We start from the raw sequence: 23672 nt of genomic DNA on the forward strand, positions 1-23672 counted from the left end.
AGTTGCTCGATCTCAGCCACGAGATGTAAAAATGCGATTTTGCATAATTGCTTTATTTCACAAAGTGACAGCCATTAAACACTTGATAGATACATATTAGTTCTCCATATGGTAATAGAAATCAGGGCTCCAAATGAAGTAGGCGAGCGTGAAAAAAAAAAAAGACAAAAATGTTCATCAAACGAAGAGGGAAGAAGGTGGTCTTAAAATAGTAAAAAAAAAAAAAAAAATTTAATTTCGGTAACCTCAGAAAAACGAAAAAATTCAATTTCAAAATAAACATACACAACAGTTATTCTGTAAGATGACGATGTGCAAGAGCATGCTCTGGACGTAAGCTTGTTCAAACTTTTCAGAACCAGGAGAGAAACAAAACAAAAATTGCAATTATATGGTGAACTGCGAGACGAAATTGTCCATTTCCGTCTCACTGTCTTCCAGGTCTTCTTTCCACGAGAGTGGCACGTCCGAGTCAGCGTTGGAGAACATAATTTCTTTCAACTCATCCAGGTCATTTCCGACTTCACCTTCCGCCTCTTCTTCTTTACCCGCATTTAGCAACTGGCTGGATATGTCGTCTTCGTCATCCTCTTCTTCTTCGACTTCTTCATCCTCGTCTTCATCATCTTCGTCCTCTTCTTCGCCTTCCTCTTCGTAAGCAATGGCGAATTCTTCACTGGGCAGTGGCGATGTTTTCAACGGTTTCTCTTCCTCATCTTCTTCCATGGGCACTTCCGGTTGTGGAATAGCTGCCAAACATGGAGGCGGGCTTAGTCGAGCTAGTTCTTCCTTCAATTGACCGTAATGTCGCTGTAAAAATACAAAGAATACAAAACACATCGCAATTCAGGAATTGTGGAAAACGTATAATGGTTAATAAAACTACGGCAACGGACCTTAAGGGCAGTCAGACCCGCAGCAACGGCTCTCGCACCATTGGGATCGCTTTCCACTTGCTTCTCCATCTCAGCAATCCATTCTTCGCACTGCTTTTCAATTTCTTGACGCTTGAGCCAAAAATGAGCATGGGTCACCTATTCATGCAACCATCCATTTAAGATTAACAAGCCTCTGCGACAGTCACGTGTATCAATGCACTCACCTGTTTAAAACAAGCAGCTGGATTGCGAATCTGTTCCAACATCGCCCACTTGACAGTCGCCTGTCTGATATTGACGTCATAGTCACGTGAGTTTTGATTTCCTGACGGCGTGCCTCGTGATCTTTCATAGCCAGGCTCGTTGAAGTATGGCTCCGAAACGAGAATCAAAGATTGAATGGATACGAGGACTTGAAGGAGGCTCGACGTGTGTGGGTTCCATTTCTCTTCCGGTCGACCGTGCCACGTGTTCAACACCGACAGGCAAACTTTACCGTCGTTATAAAGGTTAGGGTTGAAACGAACTGTGTGTCTCCCAGTCGTGGCTAAATGCACTTGCATAGGTGACTGCGGATAGTCAGGCGGGAAATAAACGTCGAATTCAAAGCATCCATTTCCATAAGGTGTTTCACTTGGACCGGTAATCAAAACCTAGGATACGAAGATAACAATTTCTGGTGAATCTGTCAACAACAATGAGGGTAACAGGGTTTAACCTTCATGATATCTAATCGATCCGTGTCGCAGCGTACAAACACAGATGAACTGAGCGAAAGCGGTAGAGATGTAGTAAGGGTGGCAACCTCTTGTGCTAAGCGTTTCATCCGATTCGGATGACACCTTTCTCCTGCAGCTTTGACCGCGTTTTCAAAGTGATAAGCGACGGTGAAACGGCTACCCATGACTGTGTCAGGGCTCTCTACAAGCAGTTCGTAGGAGTCTGAAAACAGTTTAAAAGGTGAGTTTAAAAAAAATGGCTTAACGTTAACCAATATTTGCTAAATGTTACCAAATTGCGATGGCTGCATCACATCGCAATATAGTTTTTCTGGCGACCGGCTCTGAATCAACTCCGTTGAAAGGAAAGATCGGCCAATAGATGATTTTGACTGGTCAGACGATTTGCTGTCTTGGCCATCTATTTCGTCACCTCCAGAATGATCTAACACTACCCCCTGCGTAAAAACAATGTTGTTAAAGCAGCCCAAATGTCTTAAGCCGAACACTTTAGAAATTCACCTTCACAATAGTCCAGGTTTCGCATATGTCTTTGGACAAATCGGCGATGCCTTCTTCAGAATCCGAATCTTCTTGAGTGCTGGTCGTTCGATTTTGAACCGAGCTATCACGATGAACAAATGCCACGATGAATTTATAGTAGCTTACAATTATAAAAAGGGAACAAACTTACGCCAAACGTGCGGTGTAGCTGGAAACATAGTTCTTCAACTTTCGCAAAAGTGCATGGATGGATTGACTGCTTCCGTTTGTCGACGTACTGCCCTTGTTGTTCCCTAACGACGAAGGTAATAAGAGAGGCACTAATTTCGGGCAAGCCGCGATAGAGCGAAGAAGCAACAAAACTGCTTTGTACAGCGGCACGTGCCGCGCCATATCCATCACTAAAGAAACATAATTTCAAAAACAGGTTATGAACGGCCCAAAATCTAAAATGAAGAAGAAAGCGGAAAGCACCAGAATCATTGCGGAGATAGGAGCAAATGGCCGCCACTAAATGTGATGCCAAGACAATGTTAAGCAGCTCCACCGGAAGAATTTGTGATCTGGTGCATCCAGGTGGAGTAAGAGCTGCTGGCGTGCAGCTGGGATGAACGTAGGCGGCTAAGGTATGCAATAAGCAGGTGGCTTGTTCCTCCTGTTGTCTCTGGCGTTGCATTGCACCGTCAAGATCCCACGTTTGTGCTGTTGAACCCGTGCCAAAGCCAGTTCCTTTTGCCCAGTATTGCTGTTGCTGTAGCTGGGATTGCGATGTAACGGCACCCATGGCAGAGCCGGTCTGAGTAGTTGCAACAGGGTTGGCATCAGGCGCATTGTTGGCTGATTCTTTCTTGACTGGTGCACTCGAGCTGCATCCATTGGGAGTCCCCACAACAAATTGTACGTTCAAAGCTGAATAAGATTCAAAAGCAGAAGCCCAAAATTAACAAATTAGTAATACTAGGACAATGTATGTTGTTTTTGAATGCGTTCTTCTTACATGGAATCGCGACATTTGCCGATGTCACTTGTTGAGTAAAAACAGCCAAACATGCCAACAACAATTGCAGGACACCCATATCGACTGCTTGTTGTCGGATAACAGCTCCCTTTTCGCTATCCAGCGGATGCTTGTCTAGCACCTGCTGCAAAAGGACGAATGGCAAAACAGGGAAAAGTGCTGCATCCGAAGAGTTTAGGATATTGCCTGCCCAACAAAAGAAGTTGGTTAAATATGACGAACTTATGAAGAAAAACAAATCAAATAAATTACCGCCTTGGCCATCATCGGAAACTCCGAGGGCCAAACGAAGAAGCATTTGAGCTCTGCGTCTATCTTGTAGAACAGCCTCTGTATAGAGGGGCATACTCAAAAAGAGGCTGAATGCTGCAAGACTATGGAGCGGAAGGGCACAAGTGGTGGGCAATGACTGACTAGCATTTTTGCTCCGTTTGGCGTTCATGTACTGCGGAGTTGGAGGTGGAAAATAGCCAGATGGCATAAGAATCTCATCCATTTCCTCATCCATATCGTCCGAACCTCCATCTAGTTTGACCCAGGAATCGATCGTCTCAGATGTAACACCGTTGACATGGCTGGACAAATGAGACGGACCAGGATTGGCCATTGACGGTTGGGACGACATTTGAGCTCCGCTTGAATTTCCTCCTTTCAGAGACAGGGTAACACTCTCAAAGGCTACAGATGATGTGGTAGATGTCGACGCGCACAAAAGCATCGGCAAGTGTTGCGACAAAACGGCCAGACCGCCAAGGTCGGCGAATTCTTCCAGTAGAGTCGTCAACGGTTGGATATGTTGATCGATGGGTGTCGCTGCAGACGGAGACGACTGAAACGAGTCCAGTTCCGTGTTCAGGCGTACGCAGAGAGCTCCTCTGGAGGACGGATTCTGCTGGCGCTGGTAACTGAGCGCCTGGGAAAGCGTCCAGTTATCAGGTAGAGGCACAGTGGGATGGTCGATAAGATCCAAATAATGCTGGTTTTGAAGTATTTGTGATAAAGCCGCTCTTTGATGCTCTTCCGAATCCATGGCTGATTGTTTTGCTTTTTTATCCGCATCAGACGATGACAGACGATCAACAGTTGGTCGTTTGCTAGTTAAATTCAGAGCCGTTTTGATGTCTTGACAGTTTAAGACGGGCATTGGCACATTCACGCAGTCTAATTAAAATAAATGGGGTTAGTTAAAATTGTTTTTTCAATTATCTAGTTCAAATAGTTTAAACCTGTCAAAAGTTTGGTAAAATCTCCACATGGCAACTCTGCACTGACATAAAGCAACTTGTGCTTCTTGCCATGATTAAAAGCCGGATGGCGAGGTTCGGCGATTGTGGCGGACGACAACGATCCGGCACTGACAGGTAGACCACACTGTCCGGATGCTGATGTCACGTAAACGTAGATTTTCTCTGATTCGAGCAACAACTGGAGTAAAAGACGTCGCGTGAATCCCGTCAACAACTTACACGAGGAACCTGCGACAAGACGGACAGGATTGATTAACATTCAACGTGAAAGACCTTTGAGAATTGTAACAGCTAGGACACGTACCGACAGGTTGAAGAACACCAAGAAGTATTTCGGCGAAACGGCGTGAATTGTCACGATGGGCCCAGCAAAATTGGCGGAAAAAGGCCACGGCCGCGTCTTCAATCCTACTCGTCTGCAAACGATTGGCTTGGCAATCGCCCGAACTGCTACTACACAGCGCTTGTAAAAGCATTTGTAATAGCGATTTATCTGCGAGATAGGCTGCTAGGACATCTCGACTGGCCCCAGAACCCCAGTCTTCACATAACAGTGTCCAAAATTCAAATGCCACTGCTACCCGTTCGATTAAATCGGTCGGTATCACCTCTTGGCGTTTCAAAAGACAGTGGCAGTATTCTATAAGGAGAAAATGTAGGGGAAAAAAAAATAAACAAATAGATGAAATACACTACAAAAAAAAACAAAGAATAATTGATTTACCAGTGATAGTCAGGGAAACGTAATTCAGCAGGCCGGATTGGACCAGTTTGTTAAGCGCTGATTCAGATTGTGCCGCTCTGCCCAACGTTTCCATCAAGGACTTTGATTGGAGAACAGAGTTAAGTGAAGATGGAGAAGATGAACCCGCGCTAGTGACGGAAGAGAGCAACGATGTAAAAATATCCGGGTAATGCCGACATACTGAACAAATGGCAAAATCAACTGCAATTTTCAGCTCTGAGCTGTGAATCGTTCTTGTCCAATCGAAAAGGGACCTAGAAAGAAAAAAAACAAAAAAACAAACAAAAAACCTTATCAAATCACTAGACAATAGGATAACGTTTATGTTTTCCTTTACTTCGCAAAGTCGTAATTGATGATTTTCTCCATAGCGCACGGACTGTGCCATAGGACGGCAGCGGCACAATGGACCATGGAAGTGGACACGGCCTGTGACAACGAACCCTGATCAGCAGCTCGATGAAGCCACTGGAAAAGCAAGGCTTGTCCAGATCCCCCCGGTGGTGTGGCGAATGTAGCAATACTTTCATTTTCCGCGCTGCACAACTCGTATAGGACGTTGGCAACAGGAGGCGTGCAACCGAGCAGCAACCGAGACGATTCTTTAAGTTGTAATCGAATGAACTGATGCGCTAAAGCGCTCGAATGCCGACCGAGGTGAAGTAAAATGTCCGAGGCCATTTGGACGACGTCGGCCAAAATGCCAGCTCTTGGCGAAGTGAAATGAGCATTCAAAAGACCGCAACATCGTTCCACCATGCCGGGGTGTTCCAGGCTACCGGCAGTTTGGCGAAGTGAATACATCAGATCAGCGTTCTCTGATTTTTCAGCCACAGACAAACAATGGTGTAGAATGCAGAGCCATGTTAGCCCAGGTTGGTGTTGACCGGCCAGCGAGCCAGGGCACAATGACTGCTCCGAAGAAGGTAGCGCTAAGCTGCCGAGGATGCGAATTTGAGCCAGGCCGATGTTGGACGAATCGCGCGGTTTGTAGAGACGCAATAACACCAAAGCGGCCACTTGAGGCGATTCCAACTTGAAGGCGATTGTCGTCAGTCCTGTGGCGGACAACACCGCTCCGACGGGATAAAACTGGCCACTTCCTTCCGGAGACATTTCCACGCCCACGGCAGATGGACAAGCTGTTGAAATTTAATGTATAAAAGATCAATAATCGCGATAACCATTAAAAACAACAACTGCAGGAGGCATAACTTACTGGCTAGGGACGTTAAATGCGGATGAAGTTGAATCTCTTTGACGAGAACTGGGCAAGGTAACGTGATGGTCAATTCGATATATTGTTCGGCTGGATAGAAATGATGCGACCATAACGGACTGCGTGCCCGTCGGTGGGGCGGATTGGGTTGAAGCAGAACGTCTGCCGGTTGGGCACTTGGGTGGCTACAACTAATCGTTGACAACGGTGCCAGATTAAGGAGGCCGTATTCATCTTCGTCATCTAACCGTAGGCAACTTCGCCGGAAGACTGCCAGAGGTCCAAGCGATGATGTAGCGTCCACATAGCTGTTCTGAAGGATTCCAACGTTAGCCGATGATGATGAAGTAGCACCAGGAAATATCGATGCGCCTCCGCTGCGCGCCTGGCGTGAGCTTAGCCGCGTTCGATTGCCTCCTTGACCACTAGTAGCCGTCGTCTGACTCACGTACGATAGAACGTTACTAACCAAGCGATTGTGCGAGTTAAAGAGCTGGACAGGTGTTCGAGATAAGGCCAGACAAACTTCCTGTAACACAATAATTTCAAATTCAATGATTATCGAATTAAATTACATGATTAATTATGGCTGGAAAACTGGCTTAATTTTTTTCACCTTAAATCCTTCGACTTGATGGAAGATGTCCACATTTTCTTTCGTTTTCAGAACGTATAGCATGAAGATGAGCAAAGGTTCCGAGAGATCGCTGCATCCTTGACTGGGCAAAAGTGGCGTTGCTACGTCGGGCTTAATGTATTCGATGAGCCGATAAAACAAGAGTTTGACATCTGAAGTTTTGATGGCTATCTGATGAAGCAGTTCCAGAGTGAAGTCAGCCACCGTATGCAAATTACTGAATGCTACATCAAAGTCGCCTAGGGCTGTTGCGCCCAAACTGGAGGCAAATGAGGAGGCCTGACAATAGTTTGCCGCGTCCAGCAACTCGTGCATTAGCGAACGCGTCGAGAGCACATTATCGGCCAAGTTGAGAGACGGTCCATATTCAGCAAAAGACACCAGTCGGATCGCCAGTTGAAGGCTCAGTGTCAACAGCACTGAAGGAGCGACGGCTGATGCCCTGTTATTACCGTTGGGGCCACTACCTAGCGGACCGCTGATTGCGGGTGCGGTGTGCAACCCACTGAAACAGATTCGATCATCTTCAGAAAGTTGGCTGCTGCTGTCGATGCAAGATAAACCTCGCGAACGGCTCAAAAACATTTGACTAAGGCTCACTGTGACAAAAAAAGAAAGAAAATGAAATGAAGGCGTTTGTTCCCCCCAAACACAACGTTCAAGAGATATCCTTACCGACAGCTTGAATGACTCTGATCGATAAAGATTTATCCAGTCCTTGAACACCAAGTTTGAGAAGAGCTTCAACGAAGCAAATTTGGGCATCCAGCGGGCCGATTCCACGAAATATAGGTCCACGGGGTGGGACGGCCAGTTCCAGAAACAGTTCGAAAAGGGAACTGCGCAACTGAGAACCGAGAAAACTGCCTACTAGTGCAGTATTGCACCATACCTTCAGGCACGACAGGACGTCGCCCAGTGTTGAAATAATCGAAGGGCCCACCAGCTGTTTGTCACCAAGAGAGTAGGGTACCAATCCTTGTCCGCTGATGAAACTGTAGAGGATAGAAGTTAAATGCGGACTGCGGATGACTGTTCCAGCGCACATTTGATCAGCCAACTCTTCAGACTGTGGCGATTCATTTTCCATTGAATGCTGAGGTTGGTCAGTTTCGGTTAAAAGCCAACGAGGGCTCGATAACCAAGTGAGACTCCGCAAAACAGCCGTCCAGTCACCCACGTCGAGGATGGGAATTTTCGCCAAGACTTCCAATACAACGCGAATAGCTTCGGGGTTCAGCAAAATAGCCGATGAGTCTCCACTACTGTTGGAAATGGCGGATGAGGCTCCCCCTGCGTCCGAATCCAGCGAAGAACCGTAATTTTCGCTGTTAAGGAGCACCCACAGCTTCAAAGAGGCAATAATGTCCGTTTTGGTTTTCAGGTAACTTGCTGAACTAAAAAGGTTATTAAAAGCGGAAGACAAAAGTCTTTGATCTGGTTGAGTTGGGGGGCTGATGAGGTCGCCCGGAATCTCCTCCGGTAATGGGCGCCTCTTATTGTCGTGGAAAGACGACGTCAGTCCTTGCAAAATGGCTTCGAAAAAGGCGTCGCTAAGGATATCGCTCTTATGTTTCCATGGTCCGTCACTACGCGATTCGTCTCGCAGATCCCAAACCTCCGACGTTGAGGCTTCTTCCGTGCTCAATATTCCTGCCGCAGACCCATAACCACTTGTCGATAAGCCGCTCTTGCATTCGGCCAGGTTTTTCATTACACTACAAACAAAACCACCACATTCAAATTGAATTAGAAAATAGTTCCAACATTGAAGTAAAAAATGTATACCTCGAAATGGATGGCCACGCTTTTTTCAAGACGGGAGGGACAGACTCCGAATTGGGATTCTCAAAAAGTTCCAGTAAATCGTCGACATGCTGATCGACCTTCAGCGATTCAGCCGCCAATTTGGCCTGTTCGTAGGCTAGTAACTCGGGGGGAACAGTCATGGGCGGTAGTTTCTTCGAGACTTGGCCCATTTTCATTTTGGGTTTAAGTGGAAGCATATGAGACAGGCTGCTGTTCACATGACTACTCGGGCTACTTGCTGCTCCGTTACTTCCGCTGCTACCAGCTTCTGGTTCTGAGCATACGGATCGAAGCATATCATCGTATCTTGATCCGGAGGCTCCGTGAGTGAACACCGAGTTGACCGAGCAGCTTTTGGATGCTCCCGCGGATTCGCCACTTGCTATCGAGTTTGATTTGTTCGTAGAACTGGCTCGTAGGTAATCAATCAGAAGGCAATAAATGGCGTGATTAAGCCACATCTGACTGGGTTGGCCACTAGCGGATGCCGCCATACGCAATAACGTGGTTAGCTGTTGCTCGTCCGCAATGTGGCCTAAGCGGAGTCCATTTTGCGAGGCACCAATAAGCCGGGCAAGGACTTTGCATGTCAATAAAAAGGTTTCTTCGTGCGCGCCGGAAGCGCCAATCACCAAAAGGAAGGAAATGAGATTTTTGGCTACTTGCGCAGCGCCGCTCGACGAACAGATGGCCTGCCCGCATGATGAAGGCATAGATCGGTTGCCGTTTCCTCCTTCTTTGTCGTCCGCTCCGTTCGAATCCATATCCTCGTCCATCATAGCTGCTCGCCTCATCTGAACTCCAGAATCCATGGGAAATCCGCCTCCTGGGCACAACGAAACAGATCCAACGTTAGACTGTCTTTCTTTTTTTAAACAGAGATCATTACCGTTACCTTTCTGCTTGGAGTGGGCCAGTATAAATTTGGCTTTATTGCTTCCGCTGAGAACGCCGCCACTAGGCCATGATACGCCGTAATGCGGTTGTTGCATCAGTTTCTTTTGCAGCTTGCGCCTGTAAATGCGCGAGGCGGCGGATCCGCCAGCATTCTTAGGCTCGCCAGCGGTGGCTCCATCTCGCGACAGGAGCGACTCACCTTGCATAAAATCCCAGCGTTGATCCTTTGCTTTCGTCTCTTTCGTGGTCGCCGATGCTGTCCTATCAAGGCAGCAGCAACAGAACAGTAGCAGCCAGTTGACAAAGGGTAAGTCCAAGTGGGAAAGGGCGAACGGACTGCAATTATTCCGATTTTCCAGCACAGATAGCTGTTCATTCAAAACCACTAAAACGGGATCAAGCAGGGGATTGCCGGATGAAAGCTGGATCGCCTTGAATCCCATGAAAAGAAGCGTCACAAATACCCTGAAAGCCATTAAAATTAAAAACACATCAATTGTAAATCTTGTCGGTACATCAGGCACAATGGATGTATACCTGTCCTTGGGAATCAAAGACGTGGATGGATCTGACGACAAAGTCTTTCGCAACATGTCAGCAAGAAAATTTGGCATCCAGCGGTACGTGTCATCCGACTGCGAGAGCAAGGCGGCCGTCGAGAGCTGGGAAGCCGGGCACGAGGTGACGTACAGATGCTGAAACAGCTGTTCGGCCGTTTTGCGTTCGATTTTGATTTGCTTCTTGAGGGCAGTCGACGCCAGCAGGACATTGACCAAACTCTGCGCGATGTAGTGGAGTTTGTGCGATGACGTCTGGCTGATGGAAACCGACTCATCCTCGCTCCGTGATTCGCCCAGCTCTTTTTTCTCCATTTCTCTCAGACATCGACGCAGTCTTCGTAACGCGCTCCAAAGCAAATTTTGCTGGCGTTGCAACTTCAGACATTCCTGCAACATAAAGGAGATTCTTAACAAGATCAACGAACGTGACAATCGTCAAAAAACGTAAAAATTACCTCGTAAGCTTCGACTATTTTAGCGTCCTCGTCTAAGCTGCCATTTTGGCCGGGGTTGACTTGCGATTGTAAATAGTGGTCGATGTGGTGGGTTGACGATCCTGAAGCATCTTTATGCCAATTGGTCAACAGAGGCCGCAAAAGGCTCCGTAGCCGATCTCCGGCTAAATTGTAATGGCACTGGCTGTGATCCGCCAGCACTTCCAGCGTTGCTATGTTCTCCTATTTTCCCAAAAGCAAATGAGCACAAACGATGTAACAAATAAAAGGGCATGAAACTTACTAAAATTTCTTCCCGGCCTAAAATGGGGATATGCTCAGCATGCATGGCTGGAGCAATCAAATCGTTGGGCAAAATGAGCGAGTGACCGTAAAAAGAACCTATGGACGTTTTGCAACTCGTGGCACTCAATCCTTGTCGCCCAGTGATCGTCAACCTCAAAAAGCGACAAATAACTGAAGGTTGAAGGTCGTGCAAGATGACGGGTCGACGGTTGATGTCGGTGCTGATGGCCAGACGGACCAAGTCAGAGTCATTCTTGCTCCTGTCTGTCCGATTCCAGATATCGACAGTGATGGAGACCCAATCAGGACACGCCGGGATGTAGACGTCAGTTAATAAGATGGGCGCACCGAAATCCAGGACGACGAATTTCCTGCCACCAGAATGCAGCCGTTCCATGACTATGACCAGGGGAGGATTGATGGCCAACAAATGTTGCCAACGCTGACTAGTTGCGTGAGTCTAAAAAAAACACACGATAATGAATAAAATTTGAATTATTAAAGCAAAACAAATAATACAAGTTCGTTCGTACATCTTTATGGGATACTAGCTTCGATGCTTCCACTAGGCCATTCAGTGCAACTGCGGTGAACTGGGAACTGCCCGAGTCGGCTTTCTCCAGACGGACACCATCGCTAGCAGAGACGAGCGTAAATGGCAGCGGCTCGACTTCTAGCAGATCACAGGAGCGCTTGAGAGAGAGTGTGTCCAGGTTATTGTAGCTTTTTTCTTTATCACAAGGGCTGGGCGGATTGACAAGTTGATTAAGCGCTGCAAAATTGGCAGCGATATTGTTCCGGACAGTCTTGGTGGGCGATACTTGCTGAAAGTGTTGATCTTCGGTCAGGCTGAACATAAGTTCAGTTTCGAAAGGTCGGCCGTAGAAGCCGTAGCGGCTCTGAAGTAACTGCTGGAGCGGCTCCCTCCGTCGATGCAATTCGGAGATGATCTGAGTCAGGACGGCCCAGACTGGTCCGGCGACTTCAGTTTGGCTGCGAAGATAGACACGTGACAAAAGAACCAGATACCAATGAACAACGCTTGGGGAGGCGCAGTTTTGCAACGATCCCAGCTGCTGGAGTAGACAGTGCATCATTTGCTTGGTGATGACCGTCACTTCCTCTTCCGACAGGCATATTCCCAGCTCATGGGATGAAAAAAGAAGTTGGACGACTTGCTGGGCTGTTGTACGATTGCCATGAATCACAAACCGGCCAAGCAAACCCTTCAGGTTGTTAAATATTTCGACAACGTGGCCAGACACATCGCCAGTTGTCAAACACGCGACTCCTTTACAACATGAAGGTCAATTAATTTTAAAAAGCGGGAGAGGGAAAATTAAAAAAAAAAATAATTTTTACCTGAAGGAGCTCCATAATGAGCCGCTGTTTTCCAATTGAGAATCCCGAGAGCCATAATGTGCTCACGACGTAAGTTGGACTGGAAAGCGAATTCCAGGAGTTGGCCAGTAAAATTAGACGATGCTAATAGAGCACAACGATGTGCCCTGCCAATCAAGAAGGCGAATTCGAGCTTAATCATTCAATCAATCATGTCAGGAACATTTTTTTTTACCTTTCATTGTGGATAGATGTTGATTTGAAACGTTGCACCGAAATGGATACTTCTTGGATCCAATCACAGCCTTTGGTTTGAATAGTGCGACGGCCGCAGGGATTAGTCATTGGCCGTGGGATGTTTAACAGACTCAAAGAATTCGGCTAAAGGAAATCAGAAAACAAAACAAAACAGGGAAATATTTATAATTACGGACAACTCAAAACAAAAATGTAAAAATATTTTTATTTTTTTAAAAACAAACGTTTAACGTGCGCAAATACTCACGTGGGCCACGGACGGGATGTACTTCAAGTGGACGAGAAAATTCCTGGCCGTGGACTGCATCAGTTGATGACTACTTAGCGAGAGCATGGCCACTTGGCCGGAGGCGTCTAAAAATTGGTTCAGCTTGAACGGCCCGCAAAGCAATACGGCGTTGTGTGCTTCCAGGTACTCTTGCGTCAGGATAGGATTGATGGCGGATTCTGAGCTGGACGACGCGGCCGTGAAACGAGGCAACGGCTGGCCCATATTGAAATTGATTAGATTATCCACCTCTTCCGCAGGGTTGGCAGTAAGCGAAGTGCGGCCCCATTGCAAACTACGACTACGCTGCTCCAACAAAGATACCTGTGCAAAGAAGACTATGTGTTAAAAAGAGATCTGATATTTCGAATAAAAGCTAAATCCAATACTTGAATTTCTGGTGGGACGGAGCAAGACGGGGCCAAAATGAAACGCAGGTGAACATGAGAAACGGGCACGCCAGGCGGCAGGCTCATTTCAAAGAAATGTTCATCCCAGCTGAATTTATCTTGCTGCAATTTAAATAGTCTGGCCATTTGAAGACCGTCTTCGCTCCCGCTGTTGTTCGGGGCCGTGCAACTGCCCGGCTGCAAAAGCCAAGGTTGCGGCTGTCTACGTTGACCTTGTGACACGGCCATTTCCATCCAGCAAGATGCGGCAGTGATCGTCAGCTGACAGGCTTGCGGTAGTTTCTCGGCTTGTGTGAGCTCGTACAACGACTGAAGGGTCTCGGACGTAAGTGGTTGATGGATTAACAGCTTCGTCGGAGATGGTTCCTTGCCTTTCCGCATTCCAGACCGACCAGAGGAATGAAGTCGACTGGAACCAGTTGCGCCCCCGTGTGTTATGAGTTTGAAAAAGACCAAATCCCCTTTATCGGTGGTAGCGCACACTCTTTCAACACTACTGCAGTACGTGGCGTCCATGAACTTGTGCGGCGAAACCGATTCCAAGTCCAGCCATGTCAGCTGAGAGTTGGTGCGTTTCGGATCCATGTACAACAATCTGAGACGGCCATCTTTTGTCACTACGACGGCTCTCATTGGTCCACGCATTGCCGCTTCTTCCTCAGCGGACCATTCCGGTTCATCGTTACGCTCTCCAAAGGGTAGCATCACGACACAGCGCGGTTCATCGATTGCAGCCATGTTTAACTGGCAGACAGGTCGTTCAACTAATCCAGGCTCGCCAATGTTTAACTGGAAGAGGAGAATATGAGAACTGGCTTTCTTTTGCTCTGTAGCAATTTCTTCTATATTCCTTGGCATCTCTGATTTCTCTGCAGGAGCTAGAACGACAACCAGATACCCAGCGTCCCACGTCGGTATCAGCGAGACTACTTCCAATCCGCCTTCCACTCCGCAATCCTTCAGATTAACCAATGTCGGCTGGTTTAATGTGACTTCCGGCTGGTCCGACGCTTTCGGCGACAGGGCAAAGGGTGGCGCTGCAGTTGCTGCTGAACCGGAATAAGAATGGCTGGAAGAACTCTTTTCGCCCATCATAAGCTGGGGAATGACAGAGTTGGTAAAAGGCGAGCCCATGTTGTGCATCAGCTTGTTCAGCAGACCTGCTTGATGAATCAATAACCATACCCAGTAGAGAATGATGATTTGTCTATTATTTTACTCTTATTGAGTACCTGTAGCTTTGCCAAGTTTCTCATTAGCGTCCATCGTTGATGATATGTACATTTCTTCGTCGTCATCGCCAAAGGAAAAGAACAAACCAGGATTGGCACTGGCATCCGCATTTGCGCCGGCTGATCCAAGGCTGCTTACCATTGTTTCAAAAAGGCTCCTATCATTCTCTAATAATGTAAGTGACTTTGGAAGAGCAGATTTGTCTTACCCGCTATTGTTGGCGTTCAGGGCGTGCGGAGTTGAAAGGACTTTTTTGGTAGTTCCACCCTTCTTGATGGTTGATCCAGATGAATTGGACGTTGGCGTAGATGGCCCGGGCTCTGGTTGGACGTCCTGGTAAGCTCTGATCCAGGTGACGTCGTAAACGACTAGGAAAGGCTCCAGCTGATACCCTAACGTCATGCCCAATACTAATGAGCAACGAACGGGCTGATGGCCATTTGAAAACGATCCCGACACGACGCTAAGGGAAGTAACTCGAACCGGGCAAGGTAGTTGGCTTCTCTGGGCAGCATTGAACGAGATTTCACGCTAAGTGGGAAACCAATCGATAAAGTCATTTGTTATTGCCGAGAAAAAGTAATCAGGGGCTAAATCAAATTACCTTCAGGGTTCCGCTGATATTCCAAAGCACTACCAACCCACCAGCCGTGGATGTAGCAAAGAGATCGGGGCAAGTTGTAGTCGAGATGCAGGCGATGGTTTCTGACGGATTTGTATCTTGCTGCGTGGCCGGCTGTGTCGCCATAGAGACAGCGACGGGTACATTGGAGGTATAGTCACCTTTGACTAATGGACATGTGGCTGCGTGGCGTTCATGTTCTGACCACGGCTCGTCAGATGGTTCCCAACAAATGAGACACACATTGCAGAGAAAGCAAACTGCTCGGTCACTCTCCGGCGTATTTGGCTGATGGTAGAAGCCAGCTTCCGCCATCTGTGTCGGCAAAGCCCACTTGTAGTTCATGTGAGGCCAGCTAGCAAAAGTTTCGCGTCTTGATGCTTCGCTGGTCATGGGGTGCAAAGCAGGGCAGAAACTCGGTTCCCATGCGCTCCCGCTAAAGTTGCTGCTGTTGTTGTTGTTGCCGGTACTGCTAGCCGAGTGGTAGAAAGGGGCTATATCTTCCTTGACAACGGTTGATGAGGAAGAAGAGGAGGGTTGAGGTAGCTGTGGTTGGTTAGATTGCTGCTGGAGCGAAGCTAATCTGACGACAATTGAAGAAGCAATCGGTAGGGCAGGGATGCTTCGGTTGTTTTTCTTCAATTCCAGCACTGCGTAAGTGCAAACTGCCTTCAAGGTCTTCAAAGGCAGTTCCAGATTAACTATGCACCACTGTGAAAATCAGCACAAAAATAAATGAATAAAAATGAAATAAAAGCAGAGGTAAAAACCATGAAGACACACTCACATTGGAAGACATTCTAGATCCTTTGGAAACATTGAACAGATATTGTTTCATATGTTTGGTGAGTAAGTTAATGACTTGAGTCTGCATGTTGCCTAGTTCTGGGTCTGTTTGACCCAGATCCATGGTTTGAAGACATTCTCTCAGCAACATTGCCTGCAGAACAAAGGTTTAAAAAATAGTGTTAGTATGGTAGAAGTCTACTCAATGTTATTACACCCATTACCTCATTGTGTGGCAATTCTATGTGGACAACATCGTCTTCACAGAGTACAGGAGGCCGAAGAATAGATTCCAGCAACAGAGCTCGCCCAAAGTCTTTACGAACTCCAAGAAAGCCATTGTGGGCAACTATCATTGTTCCCCGCTCAGCAACTGAAAGGCATTTAAGGGGATCTAGAAGCAACACATGCACAGTTAATAATATTTTGTTTTGAATACTAAAAAAAAAAAAATATGTTACCTTTGAATGTCTGGAAACTACCTCCATCCAATTCATTTTCAAGCAATTCATCCTCAAAAACAGCTTCCCCTTGTGAATTTGACCCTGGCAAAATTGAAGGAGCAAGGCTCACTTTTGTATCATGTAAAACAGTCCCAGATGCTATGTCTAAGACGACGACTTTGATTTCTTGGTCTCTTGGTCCATTTGAGGAGAAGACCAACAATACATTCAAGGATCTGTGGTATACGATTCGCCGAATATGTGAACTCACACGTAAACAGCCTTCTTCGGCAATAGAGAACACTTTTCTGTCATCGGCCATGTTCTCAATTTGCCTTTCAATACACACTAGCCCATGTAGTAAGCCACAAGAAGGATGAGATGATGGATGTAATATTAGAGCTTGCAATAAGCCAAGGCCCTTCTTTCGATACGCTAATCGACTGACTGTACCCTAAATTTATGAACGTCGTCTGCAATTACTTAGCTTTCGTCTTCCCCGTATTGGCGACAGTGCCAGATCTCTCATCGACTGATTCCGTAGTCACGCATAATATCGATCAAGTCACGCTGAGCGTGATGTCACATGTTCTTTTCTTTTTGGCATCTTTTGACGTCGTAAAAAAACCCTGGATAGACCTTTTCGCTTCTTTTCCCTATTCAATAACTTGATTCGTGGCAGCTGAAAATGGCAAAACTCGCATCTGCTGAACGAATGTTCGAGCGAGAGGAACGTTCGGAACGATGGATGAATGGATTCAGTTGTTGTAAATTTCCCCACCACTTACTTACTGAGCTAAAAATACGTTACATATTTCAGTACACACCACAATTGATGATTGTGTATTTAGCGTTTCCTCTTTCAAAAGAAGTTGTTTTGCGGAATGCATTCACCGCCCTTTTCAGTGATGGTTATGCAGTTGTGGTACGTTTCAATGTCGTGGTGCAAACGGTATAAAGAGAACTCATTTATCACGCATGCCATATGTTCGTGATGACCGCGGAAACCAAATTAACGTAATGCAATTGCTTTCCTTTTAGACCAAAACCATCATTTCAGAACAAAAACCATAATTCTCCTATTCTTTTCATACGCCATGCTTTCATTTTCAGTGTCCCGGAATTACAAAACCAACAAATTTTGTTCAGTGTCGTTACGAACCTATAAAAACAGTGATGACCTATAGGTCATCAGTCATCATCAGTCATCAGTGTTTATAAGCCTGGCCGCTAATATAGACCGGCATTCCCTTAAAATAAAATATACAATAAATATTTTGAAAAATTAAAAGATTGATAGTCCATAAACTATAGCTACAGACATCAGCTAACAAAGAAGATCCGTTAATCTGCTTTCTAGTTGCAGTAGCACATTTGGCATTTCAGAAGAAAAACGATTTATTACCCGTTATGTTAATCAAGGTAGGCCGAGTTCACTGGGTCATGACAGGTCATCACCACCAGAAATTATTCACAAGAAGGTGCCATCCCATAGTAAAAACAATCTCATTTAATAGCCTAATACCAAAAGGTAGCCAATTGTTTCCTGGGGGAAAACGATAGAAAATCGACCAAACGATTTTTTCGAGCTGTTGATTCATCATTGACGGACATTTGCACCTATAAAAATAGGTGGTGATTAGAACTTGAATCAACAGTATTCGCTGATCTTGAAGCAAGGTAAGAACTCGTCTGAAACCATTTGCGACATTGATAGACTAAAAACTATTCATTTCCCCCAGTTTCTTCTTTTCTAGAACAACAAAAACGATCTTTAAAAATGGCACATTTCTGGATACTATTCATTTTGCCTCTTATTGCTGCCGACCAGCGAACAACAGTCAATTTCCCATCGAATTCGGGCAGCTCGTCTACTCAGAAAAGAGACTCGAATGGTGGCCAATCGGATAATGGAGGGAACGGACAGGAATCGTACTACCGAGTCCCGAACCCTGTACTACCAGAACGATCACCAATGATGGGTGGTCAGCCAAATGTGGACGTGGCAGTAGCTCAAACTTTCGCCAATCCAAACATGATGGGCTACTACAGGAATCCAGTAGTTAGTGGAGCTTACGGACCCCCTGAACCCCAGGCGTTCCAGCCGGTCGGTCCAGGTGCCGTCTTCCCTCAAGGAACAGCTGATGTTCCAAACTTTTACTTCAACGCAGGCTTCAATAAAGGCAACTCCCAGTTAATCTAAACGTTCCTTAAACACCACTCAACTGATGTTTCAATCAAAAAATATAGGTCTTGGATTCCGCGTTCCCGATGCTCTGACCGGTGCCAACTACTTGGGAGCTGGCCAGCACACTCCACTGGGAGATTTGTGGGCCACTAAAGCTGAATTATTGCCAGCCATTTTCAAGACGGGCTTTTTCATCACGGCAATCATCGTCATTTTGAAAGTGATTGTATTTTTAGTCCACGCCAAGACTCTTCTCTTGCCTTCGCTCATTCATTCAGTGGCGAAGCCAGCTGTTCCAATCGTCTCCATTACGGCCGATCGTTCATCTACCAAAACCGACGAAAGCACACGCGCAAAAAGAGAAGCGTCCGGCAGTCCGGTTGTCGATCCCGACATGGACTTTGATCAGATTCTGTCTCAATTGGAAACGATTCGATCCCGTTTCGAACAGCACGACTGAGACCTTCCAAAAATGACGCACGAATTTTTGCCCTTATTCTAATATTTATACGCATTGATTCTAATCCCGCACGCTGGATGAAATAACTGTAGATCTATCGAAGAAAGAAAAAATACAAATGTCAATTAAAATCAATAGGTTTCAAATTATCTGGTAGCTAAATAGCCACAGGGAGGGCACGTGTCTTGGAACACATTGGTTGCGGACGATCATATATCGCGGTTCGTCAACGGAAATATTCGTGCACCCAATCCGGCGTGCTGACGAACTCCCATCAGTAAATAGTGTCGGTGGTCACGCCAACTGCGCATTAAAATACACGCAAGGCATACGAGACACCCCGGGAAAAAAAATTGGCCTTTGTCTACTTGATTGTTTTGTTGATATTTCATCGTTGCCATGACATTGTCCCTCCCGCTTTTGACACAAGAGAAACGCAAAGGGGCTGGAGACATTGAAGATAGTGCTCGTGTGTTGTATATATAGGCAAATGTGTTTTAGACGAGTTAAAAACAGTTGAAGAACAGTCGCCTTCCAGGTGAGAAAGCGTTCGGGTATACATAGAAAGAAAACCATATAGTTGCTGCGTTTCCCGCACCGTTCAAAATGAGTGTCAGCGCTGGAACAACGAGGATTATTACCATGGAGGGAAATTTAAACAGCAGTTTCGATATGGATCAACGTGATCCGAACAACCTCAACAATCATATCCAAGTACGTATCCATTCAAATATCATTGTATTTACGTATACGTGCAAGTCAAAGGCAATTAAAGAATCATGAAGAGATCTCACGCGGTACTATAGGTTCAATGGAGTGACGTCATCGGCGAACCGGAATCCATTAGGAGTAACGATTGCATCTGGAATTGTTCGTACAAGGTAACAGACTGTGCCTATATTATATATGCTAATCCATTAGACACTCCGAAAATCAATTGAAAATCGCAAACTTTTCTTGTTTATCACGCTGGATAAATAATTGATGTTGTAGTGTTACCGCGGGACCAAAAACTGCTGCTACCAGTCAATCACGCTCATTTTCGCTCCGCTCGTGGCATTCTGCATGGGTCTACAATTCGCTTGTCTGGCTTTCCAAGTATGTTGTTGTATATACTACGTGTTTTCATTTGACGTACTTTCGTTTGAATAAATAACGTCTGCTTTATCCAGCACATTTGGTGTTACGTGCCGTGCATCCGCTGCTTGAAAATCAATTGTTCTGTGGTGCGGGATGTCATTACCATCATTCTTCAGGCCTTGTACGTTGCGTTTCTACCGCATTTGCATAGATATACGCTGTGTTTGTATAGCTGTAGATTTGATTGTTTTCTGTTTGGCCATAAGGTGCGCTCCGTGGATAGAGACGTGCGGTCATTGCCTGTCACGCATCAAGGTCCGTTACCAACGGATCTCCGACCTCCAGCAAGAGGAAGATCTTTTAACTGTTTGAAACTACATGATCCTGAATGGCTATAGGCCTATAACGATGACCAATAATCAAGTGTCTCTATTTCATCGTTTCGACTTCTTTAAATAATAAATACTTCCCGAATTCGTGAAATAAAATCAAGTGTATTAAACATAGTTTTAGATTCGAATTAGCTAATTCATCACGTTTGGTCCAATAATGCGCAATACGCTGTACAAAATGTGCCTTTCTTTTTGTGTCATTTGGCCGTGGTCGATATGCGCGTCACCAAGTTATTCGAATACACTAACATGATTAAAAACAGAAGAGTCTATTATACTCAACAATTTATTACAATTCCAGCTTTTAACATGCCAACAAGCATTTCGACTTCAATAAATATCGACTTCAATCTTAATTGAATATTTTTTGTGTGATTCAAAAATTGTTTTCAAACTTTCAAAGACTTTCTTCGTCTTTAGTGGACACAGCATTTCCCTGCTGGATGTCTGGCGTGGAACCTGAGGATTGCCCGCATTTGTATTCCTCGCATCGGCCCGCATTCTTAAAAGCCTTAACGTGAGCCAGGTAATCCTCGGGCGCTAAACGTTCGGCCAAACTACGATTTAAACCATCAAACAAAATTGATAATGTCCTAATTAAATATTTTAATATGTAAATATTACTTGGCTAGAAGATGAGCCGAGTCGTACTGTTGCACGAAATCGCCCAATTCACACATCAGTCTCTGTTGGCTGCCATAATCGAATAAACAATCAGTTCAACAATTGTTTGTTACAATTTTCTTTTTAACGTACCATTGTTGAGAATCGAGAGCGGCCATGATGACAGATGTAAGTCCATCCAGCTTGGCCTGATCGATGGGACTGTTATTGACGTCATCGATTGAACGACGTTTGCGTTCCAGGAGGTCATCGAATGAACGCGGGATGAAACCGTGAAACAATTTAGCTCCCAGTAAACCGATAAGAGTCAAGAGAATCTTGACAATGACGACCACGCCCAATAAGAAAAATCCGATGGTGAACACAGGATAAATCAAATCGCCTGTCAAAACAATAAATTATTTCATTTCCTTTTCGTTTTTCAATGTTAACGAACGAATAGAATAAAAGAATTTTACCTTTGTAAGCAGCTAAAGTTCCTAGAGGACTGTACTGCTGGCCGAAGAACGTACCGCCATTGACACCCACTGGCTGCTGGGGCGGATAAAGAGGTGGTGGAACTCCAAACACTTGACTCATTTTCAAATTTGACTTCGGTATATGTAAATACGAGATTATTAAGGAACAAGATTATTCGAGCAAGGACTAGACCACAATCGCAAAAGCTAATGAAACACCTTGCAATTCGTTAGCCCTTATATATCTATCGACAGGTAAAAAAATATATAATGATTGTCATCAACGTTTTCACTGAGGTTATTCCACCACATCAGGTCATCTAACTGTAATTATTCATCAAATCGTTTAATGTCGTATGCCGTTAATCAAAACGAAAGCCTCACACCTGGACACTATTGGTCAAAAACGAATGATTCAGTCGCTTTTCAGGTGTGCGAAAAGAACGACGGATCGAAATCCTTCCACTTGGTGAATAAAAGGTACGCTAATTAACTGATTGCATGTTTATTATCTAACAATCACGTTTTAACATTCCCTTGATTCACATTCGGTTCAAAATTATCGAAGGAAAACGAATGACGGACTTGTATCAATTAATCAATTGGCCATTGATTGAGACGGCCCAATTGATGGTGCCCCATTTGGCAGTCACGTCATTCTTCGCGGCCATCTTAGTGTCATTTTTCTTGGTCGTCAAATTGTATAGTACCGTCCCTATACGGCTGATCCCGCCACCAGTCGTCACGAAAGCAGATCCGCTCTTCCGGCTATGGACGCAAGAATGGCAATCGCTCACGTACCGCATCCGCGCTATTCTAGACGGTGACGAACCCTGATTGCCAACCAATTATGTTTGAAATTCATTCAATCCTGTATGTATGCCTATTTAATTCGATTGGAAAATGTACAAAAGAAATTTTCTAAGAGGTCAACAGACGGATAGACTTTGCCTGGGGCAGACTCTTGTGTATTCGATATTTCCATGTAAAACTCATTAACGCCTGAGACTGGCCATCCTCTCGAGGATATGCGGAAGAGGAAGATTGAGTTGCAACATAGAAAACTGATAGAACTGGTGTGTTAAAAAAAAACGGGCCAGGTCAAATGGTGAGGTGTATGAACTTGATTGACCCTTTAGCATTTAGAGTATTCTTACAGCTATTCAGCGAATGCCATTGGCGGCACAAAAATCCAAGTGTAATCGTAAAAACAAACAAGCAATGAATCTTTGGAAAAATAACAGAGCCAATTAAAACAGTTTTAATCAGGGAGTTTAAGCAATAGGACATAGACTATCGATTTCCATATTGCCTTGATGAAAAGTAAAAACAATCACGAGGTCGACGGTCGGGTCATTGTCCGCTCCTCTATAGCTGCCAGCGTATGTGCAGTGTAGGTCATCATCCGCTTCCGATCCGCCCATCTATACGCACAGTTGGGTATATATATGTGAACTTTAATGGAACAAGATAACCAGTCACAGTACAAGATCTTTCCTTAAGAGATCTTGCCCTATTCAAGGCTCTCGATTATCGTAAAGTTTCAAAAAGAAATGTGAACTGTTCAGACGGTGGACCGGATGGATTCCGTCCAAGTTTTCCGGTAAGCCATTGGCTCCCTCTAATCACATATTTATCAATTTGTCCTTTCGTTTTATTGATAACAAACGACTTTATTGCCGTAGATGATTGCCGAAATTAGACAAAATGTGTGGCCGATCGGTGATTTTCAGCAACTTCTCAGCAATGCAAAATGCCGGACGTGACCGCTGGGGGCGTGTGTAAATTAGGGATCATATCTAATTGATTCCTCGATCCTGAATATCCGATGTAAAGTGCTTGTGATTGCGTGTTAAATATGTGTGTGTGTGTATTCTCGTGTTTCAACTTTACCAGCATTTACACTGCCAAGTGCTAATGGAGCTCATTGCTGACATGAATCTAAACGAATCTGAAAAGTATTGATCGCATATTGTTGTCCCTTAGTCCCTGATTTTCAAAGTGCAATTTTTTATGTCTAATTTCTTTTTACAAAACAATTCTGATTTTGACGAATTCATAACGAAATAAATTGATGTGCTTTAATTATCGTGTTTCGTCTTATATAACATCGTCGCTTCTGGAACACACAAAAGT

At 45.2% G+C, this 23672-nt stretch overlaps 4 protein-coding genes and 1 long non-coding RNA gene across 10 annotated transcripts; 3 read left to right on the forward strand and 2 right to left on the reverse strand.

Moving 5' to 3' along the window:
* Positions 1-35: 35 nt before the first annotated feature.
* On the reverse strand, positions 36-16803 carry LOC116925853 (baculoviral IAP repeat-containing protein 6). 5 transcript variants are annotated; one of them, XM_045175218.1, is made up of 33 exons: positions 16353-16803; positions 16116-16285; positions 15893-16045; positions 15088-15816; positions 14692-15014; positions 14483-14613; positions 13230-14410; positions 12820-13164; positions 12550-12695; positions 12336-12481; positions 11507-12264; positions 10972-11433; positions 10689-10910; positions 10211-10620; positions 9672-10138; positions 8756-9602; positions 7643-8685; positions 6947-7566; positions 6331-6859; positions 5449-6253; positions 5091-5365; positions 4671-5006; positions 4346-4594; positions 3372-4280; positions 3099-3305; positions 2576-3010; positions 2292-2502; positions 2120-2222; positions 1890-2055; positions 1597-1820; positions 1103-1531; positions 897-1034; positions 36-810 (listed from the first exon to the last, which is right to left on the reverse strand). In XM_045175218.1, exons 1-33 carry the CDS (start codon positions 16654-16656, stop codon positions 388-390), a joined length of 13896 nt encoding a protein of 4631 aa, XP_045031153.1. In that variant the 5' UTR covers positions 16657-16803; the 3' UTR covers positions 36-387. The 5 variants fall into 5 exon arrangements, with proteins under 5 accessions (XP_045031153.1, XP_045031152.1, XP_045031151.1 ...); XM_045175217.1 differs by having other exon boundaries at positions 13230-14413; XM_045175216.1 differs by having other exon boundaries at positions 13230-14413; positions 14483-14616.
* Positions 16804-16967: 164 nt separating this feature from the next.
* On the forward strand, positions 16968-19041 carry LOC116925851. Of its 2 annotated transcripts, XM_032932614.2 has the most exons (4): positions 16968-17756; positions 17852-18014; positions 18077-18517; positions 18585-19041. In XM_032932614.2, exons 3-4 carry the CDS (start codon positions 18115-18117, stop codon positions 18980-18982), a joined length of 801 nt encoding a protein of 266 aa, XP_032788505.2. In that variant the 5' UTR covers positions 16968-17756; positions 17852-18014; positions 18077-18114; the 3' UTR covers positions 18983-19041. The 2 variants fall into 2 exon arrangements, with proteins under 2 accessions (XP_032788505.2, XP_045031159.1); XM_045175224.1 differs by lacking the exon at positions 16968-17756 and having other exon boundaries at positions 17851-18014.
* Positions 19042-19403: 362 nt separating this feature from the next.
* On the forward strand, positions 19404-20719 carry LOC116925854 (caveolin-3). Its single transcript, XM_032932618.2, has 5 exons — positions 19404-19696; positions 19789-19863; positions 19976-20080; positions 20155-20243; positions 20329-20719. The coding sequence occupies exons 1-5, from the start codon at positions 19589-19591 to the stop codon at positions 20432-20434; spliced, it is 483 nt and encodes a 160-aa protein (XP_032788509.1). The 5' UTR covers positions 19404-19588; the 3' UTR covers positions 20435-20719.
* A 4-nt stretch (positions 20720-20723) lies between these two features.
* On the reverse strand, positions 20724-21746 carry LOC116925855. Its single transcript, XM_032932619.2, has 4 exons — positions 21537-21746; positions 21211-21460; positions 21079-21147; positions 20724-21011 (listed from the first exon to the last, which is right to left on the reverse strand). The coding sequence occupies exons 1-4, from the start codon at positions 21655-21657 to the stop codon at positions 20852-20854; spliced, it is 600 nt and encodes a 199-aa protein (XP_032788510.2). The 5' UTR covers positions 21658-21746; the 3' UTR covers positions 20724-20851.
* Positions 21747-22842: 1096 nt separating this feature from the next.
* Positions 22843-23621, forward strand: LOC116925858. The gene is made up of 2 exons (XR_004395785.2): positions 22843-23139; positions 23222-23621. It is a non-coding gene; the product is annotated as an uncharacterized LOC116925858 (long non-coding RNA).
* Positions 23622-23672: the final 51 nt, after the last annotated feature.

Source organism: Daphnia magna, linkage group LG6 (genome assembly GCF_020631705.1).
Source record: "Daphnia magna isolate NIES linkage group LG6, ASM2063170v1.1, whole genome shotgun sequence".
Taxonomy (NCBI): domain Eukaryota; kingdom Metazoa; phylum Arthropoda; class Branchiopoda; order Diplostraca; family Daphniidae; genus Daphnia; species Daphnia magna.

What these genes read in the sequence shown, in the direction of transcription:
- LOC116925855 (XM_032932619.2), bottom strand. Translation starts at nt 21,657, where the DNA reads ATGAGTCAAGTGTTTGGAGTTCCACCACCTCTTTATCCGCCCCAGCAG. An exon ending in AACTTTAGCTGCTTACAAAG is followed by an intron (nt 21,461 to 21,536) that starts GTAAAATTCTTT and finishes TTGTTTTGACAG; the next exon opens with GCGATTTGATTTATCCTGTG. An exon ending in GCTCTCGATTCTCAACAATG is followed by an intron (nt 21,148 to 21,210) that starts GTACGTTAAAAA and finishes CGATTATGGCAG; the next exon opens with CCAACAGAGACTGATGTGTG.
- LOC116925853 (XM_045175214.1), bottom strand. Translation starts at nt 16,656, where the DNA reads ATGGCCGATGACAGAAAAGTGTTCTCTATTGCCGAAGAAGGCTGTTTA. An exon ending in CCGTCCCACCAGAAATTCAA is followed by an intron (nt 13,165 to 13,229) that starts GTATTGGATTTA and finishes TTCTTTGCACAG; the next exon opens with GTATCTTTGTTGGAGCAGCG. An exon ending in GGCAAATGTCGCGATTCCAT is followed by an intron (nt 3,011 to 3,098) that starts GTAAGAAGAACG and finishes AATCTTATTCAG; the next exon opens with CTTTGAACGTACAATTTGTT.
- LOC116925851 (XM_032932614.2), top strand. Translation starts at nt 18,115, where the DNA reads ATGGCACATTTCTGGATACTATTCATTTTGCCTCTTATTGCTGCCGAC. An exon ending in CAACGCAGGCTTCAATAAAG is followed by an intron (nt 18,518 to 18,584) that starts GCAACTCCCAGT and finishes CAAAAAATATAG; the next exon opens with GTCTTGGATTCCGCGTTCCC.
- LOC116925854 (XM_032932618.2), top strand. Translation starts at nt 19,589, where the DNA reads ATGAGTGTCAGCGCTGGAACAACGAGGATTATTACCATGGAGGGAAAT. An exon ending in ACCTCAACAATCATATCCAA is followed by an intron (nt 19,697 to 19,788) that starts GTACGTATCCAT and finishes GCGGTACTATAG; the next exon opens with GTTCAATGGAGTGACGTCAT. An exon ending in TCTGGAATTGTTCGTACAAG is followed by an intron (nt 19,864 to 19,975) that starts GTAACAGACTGT and finishes TTGATGTTGTAG; the next exon opens with TGTTACCGCGGGACCAAAAA.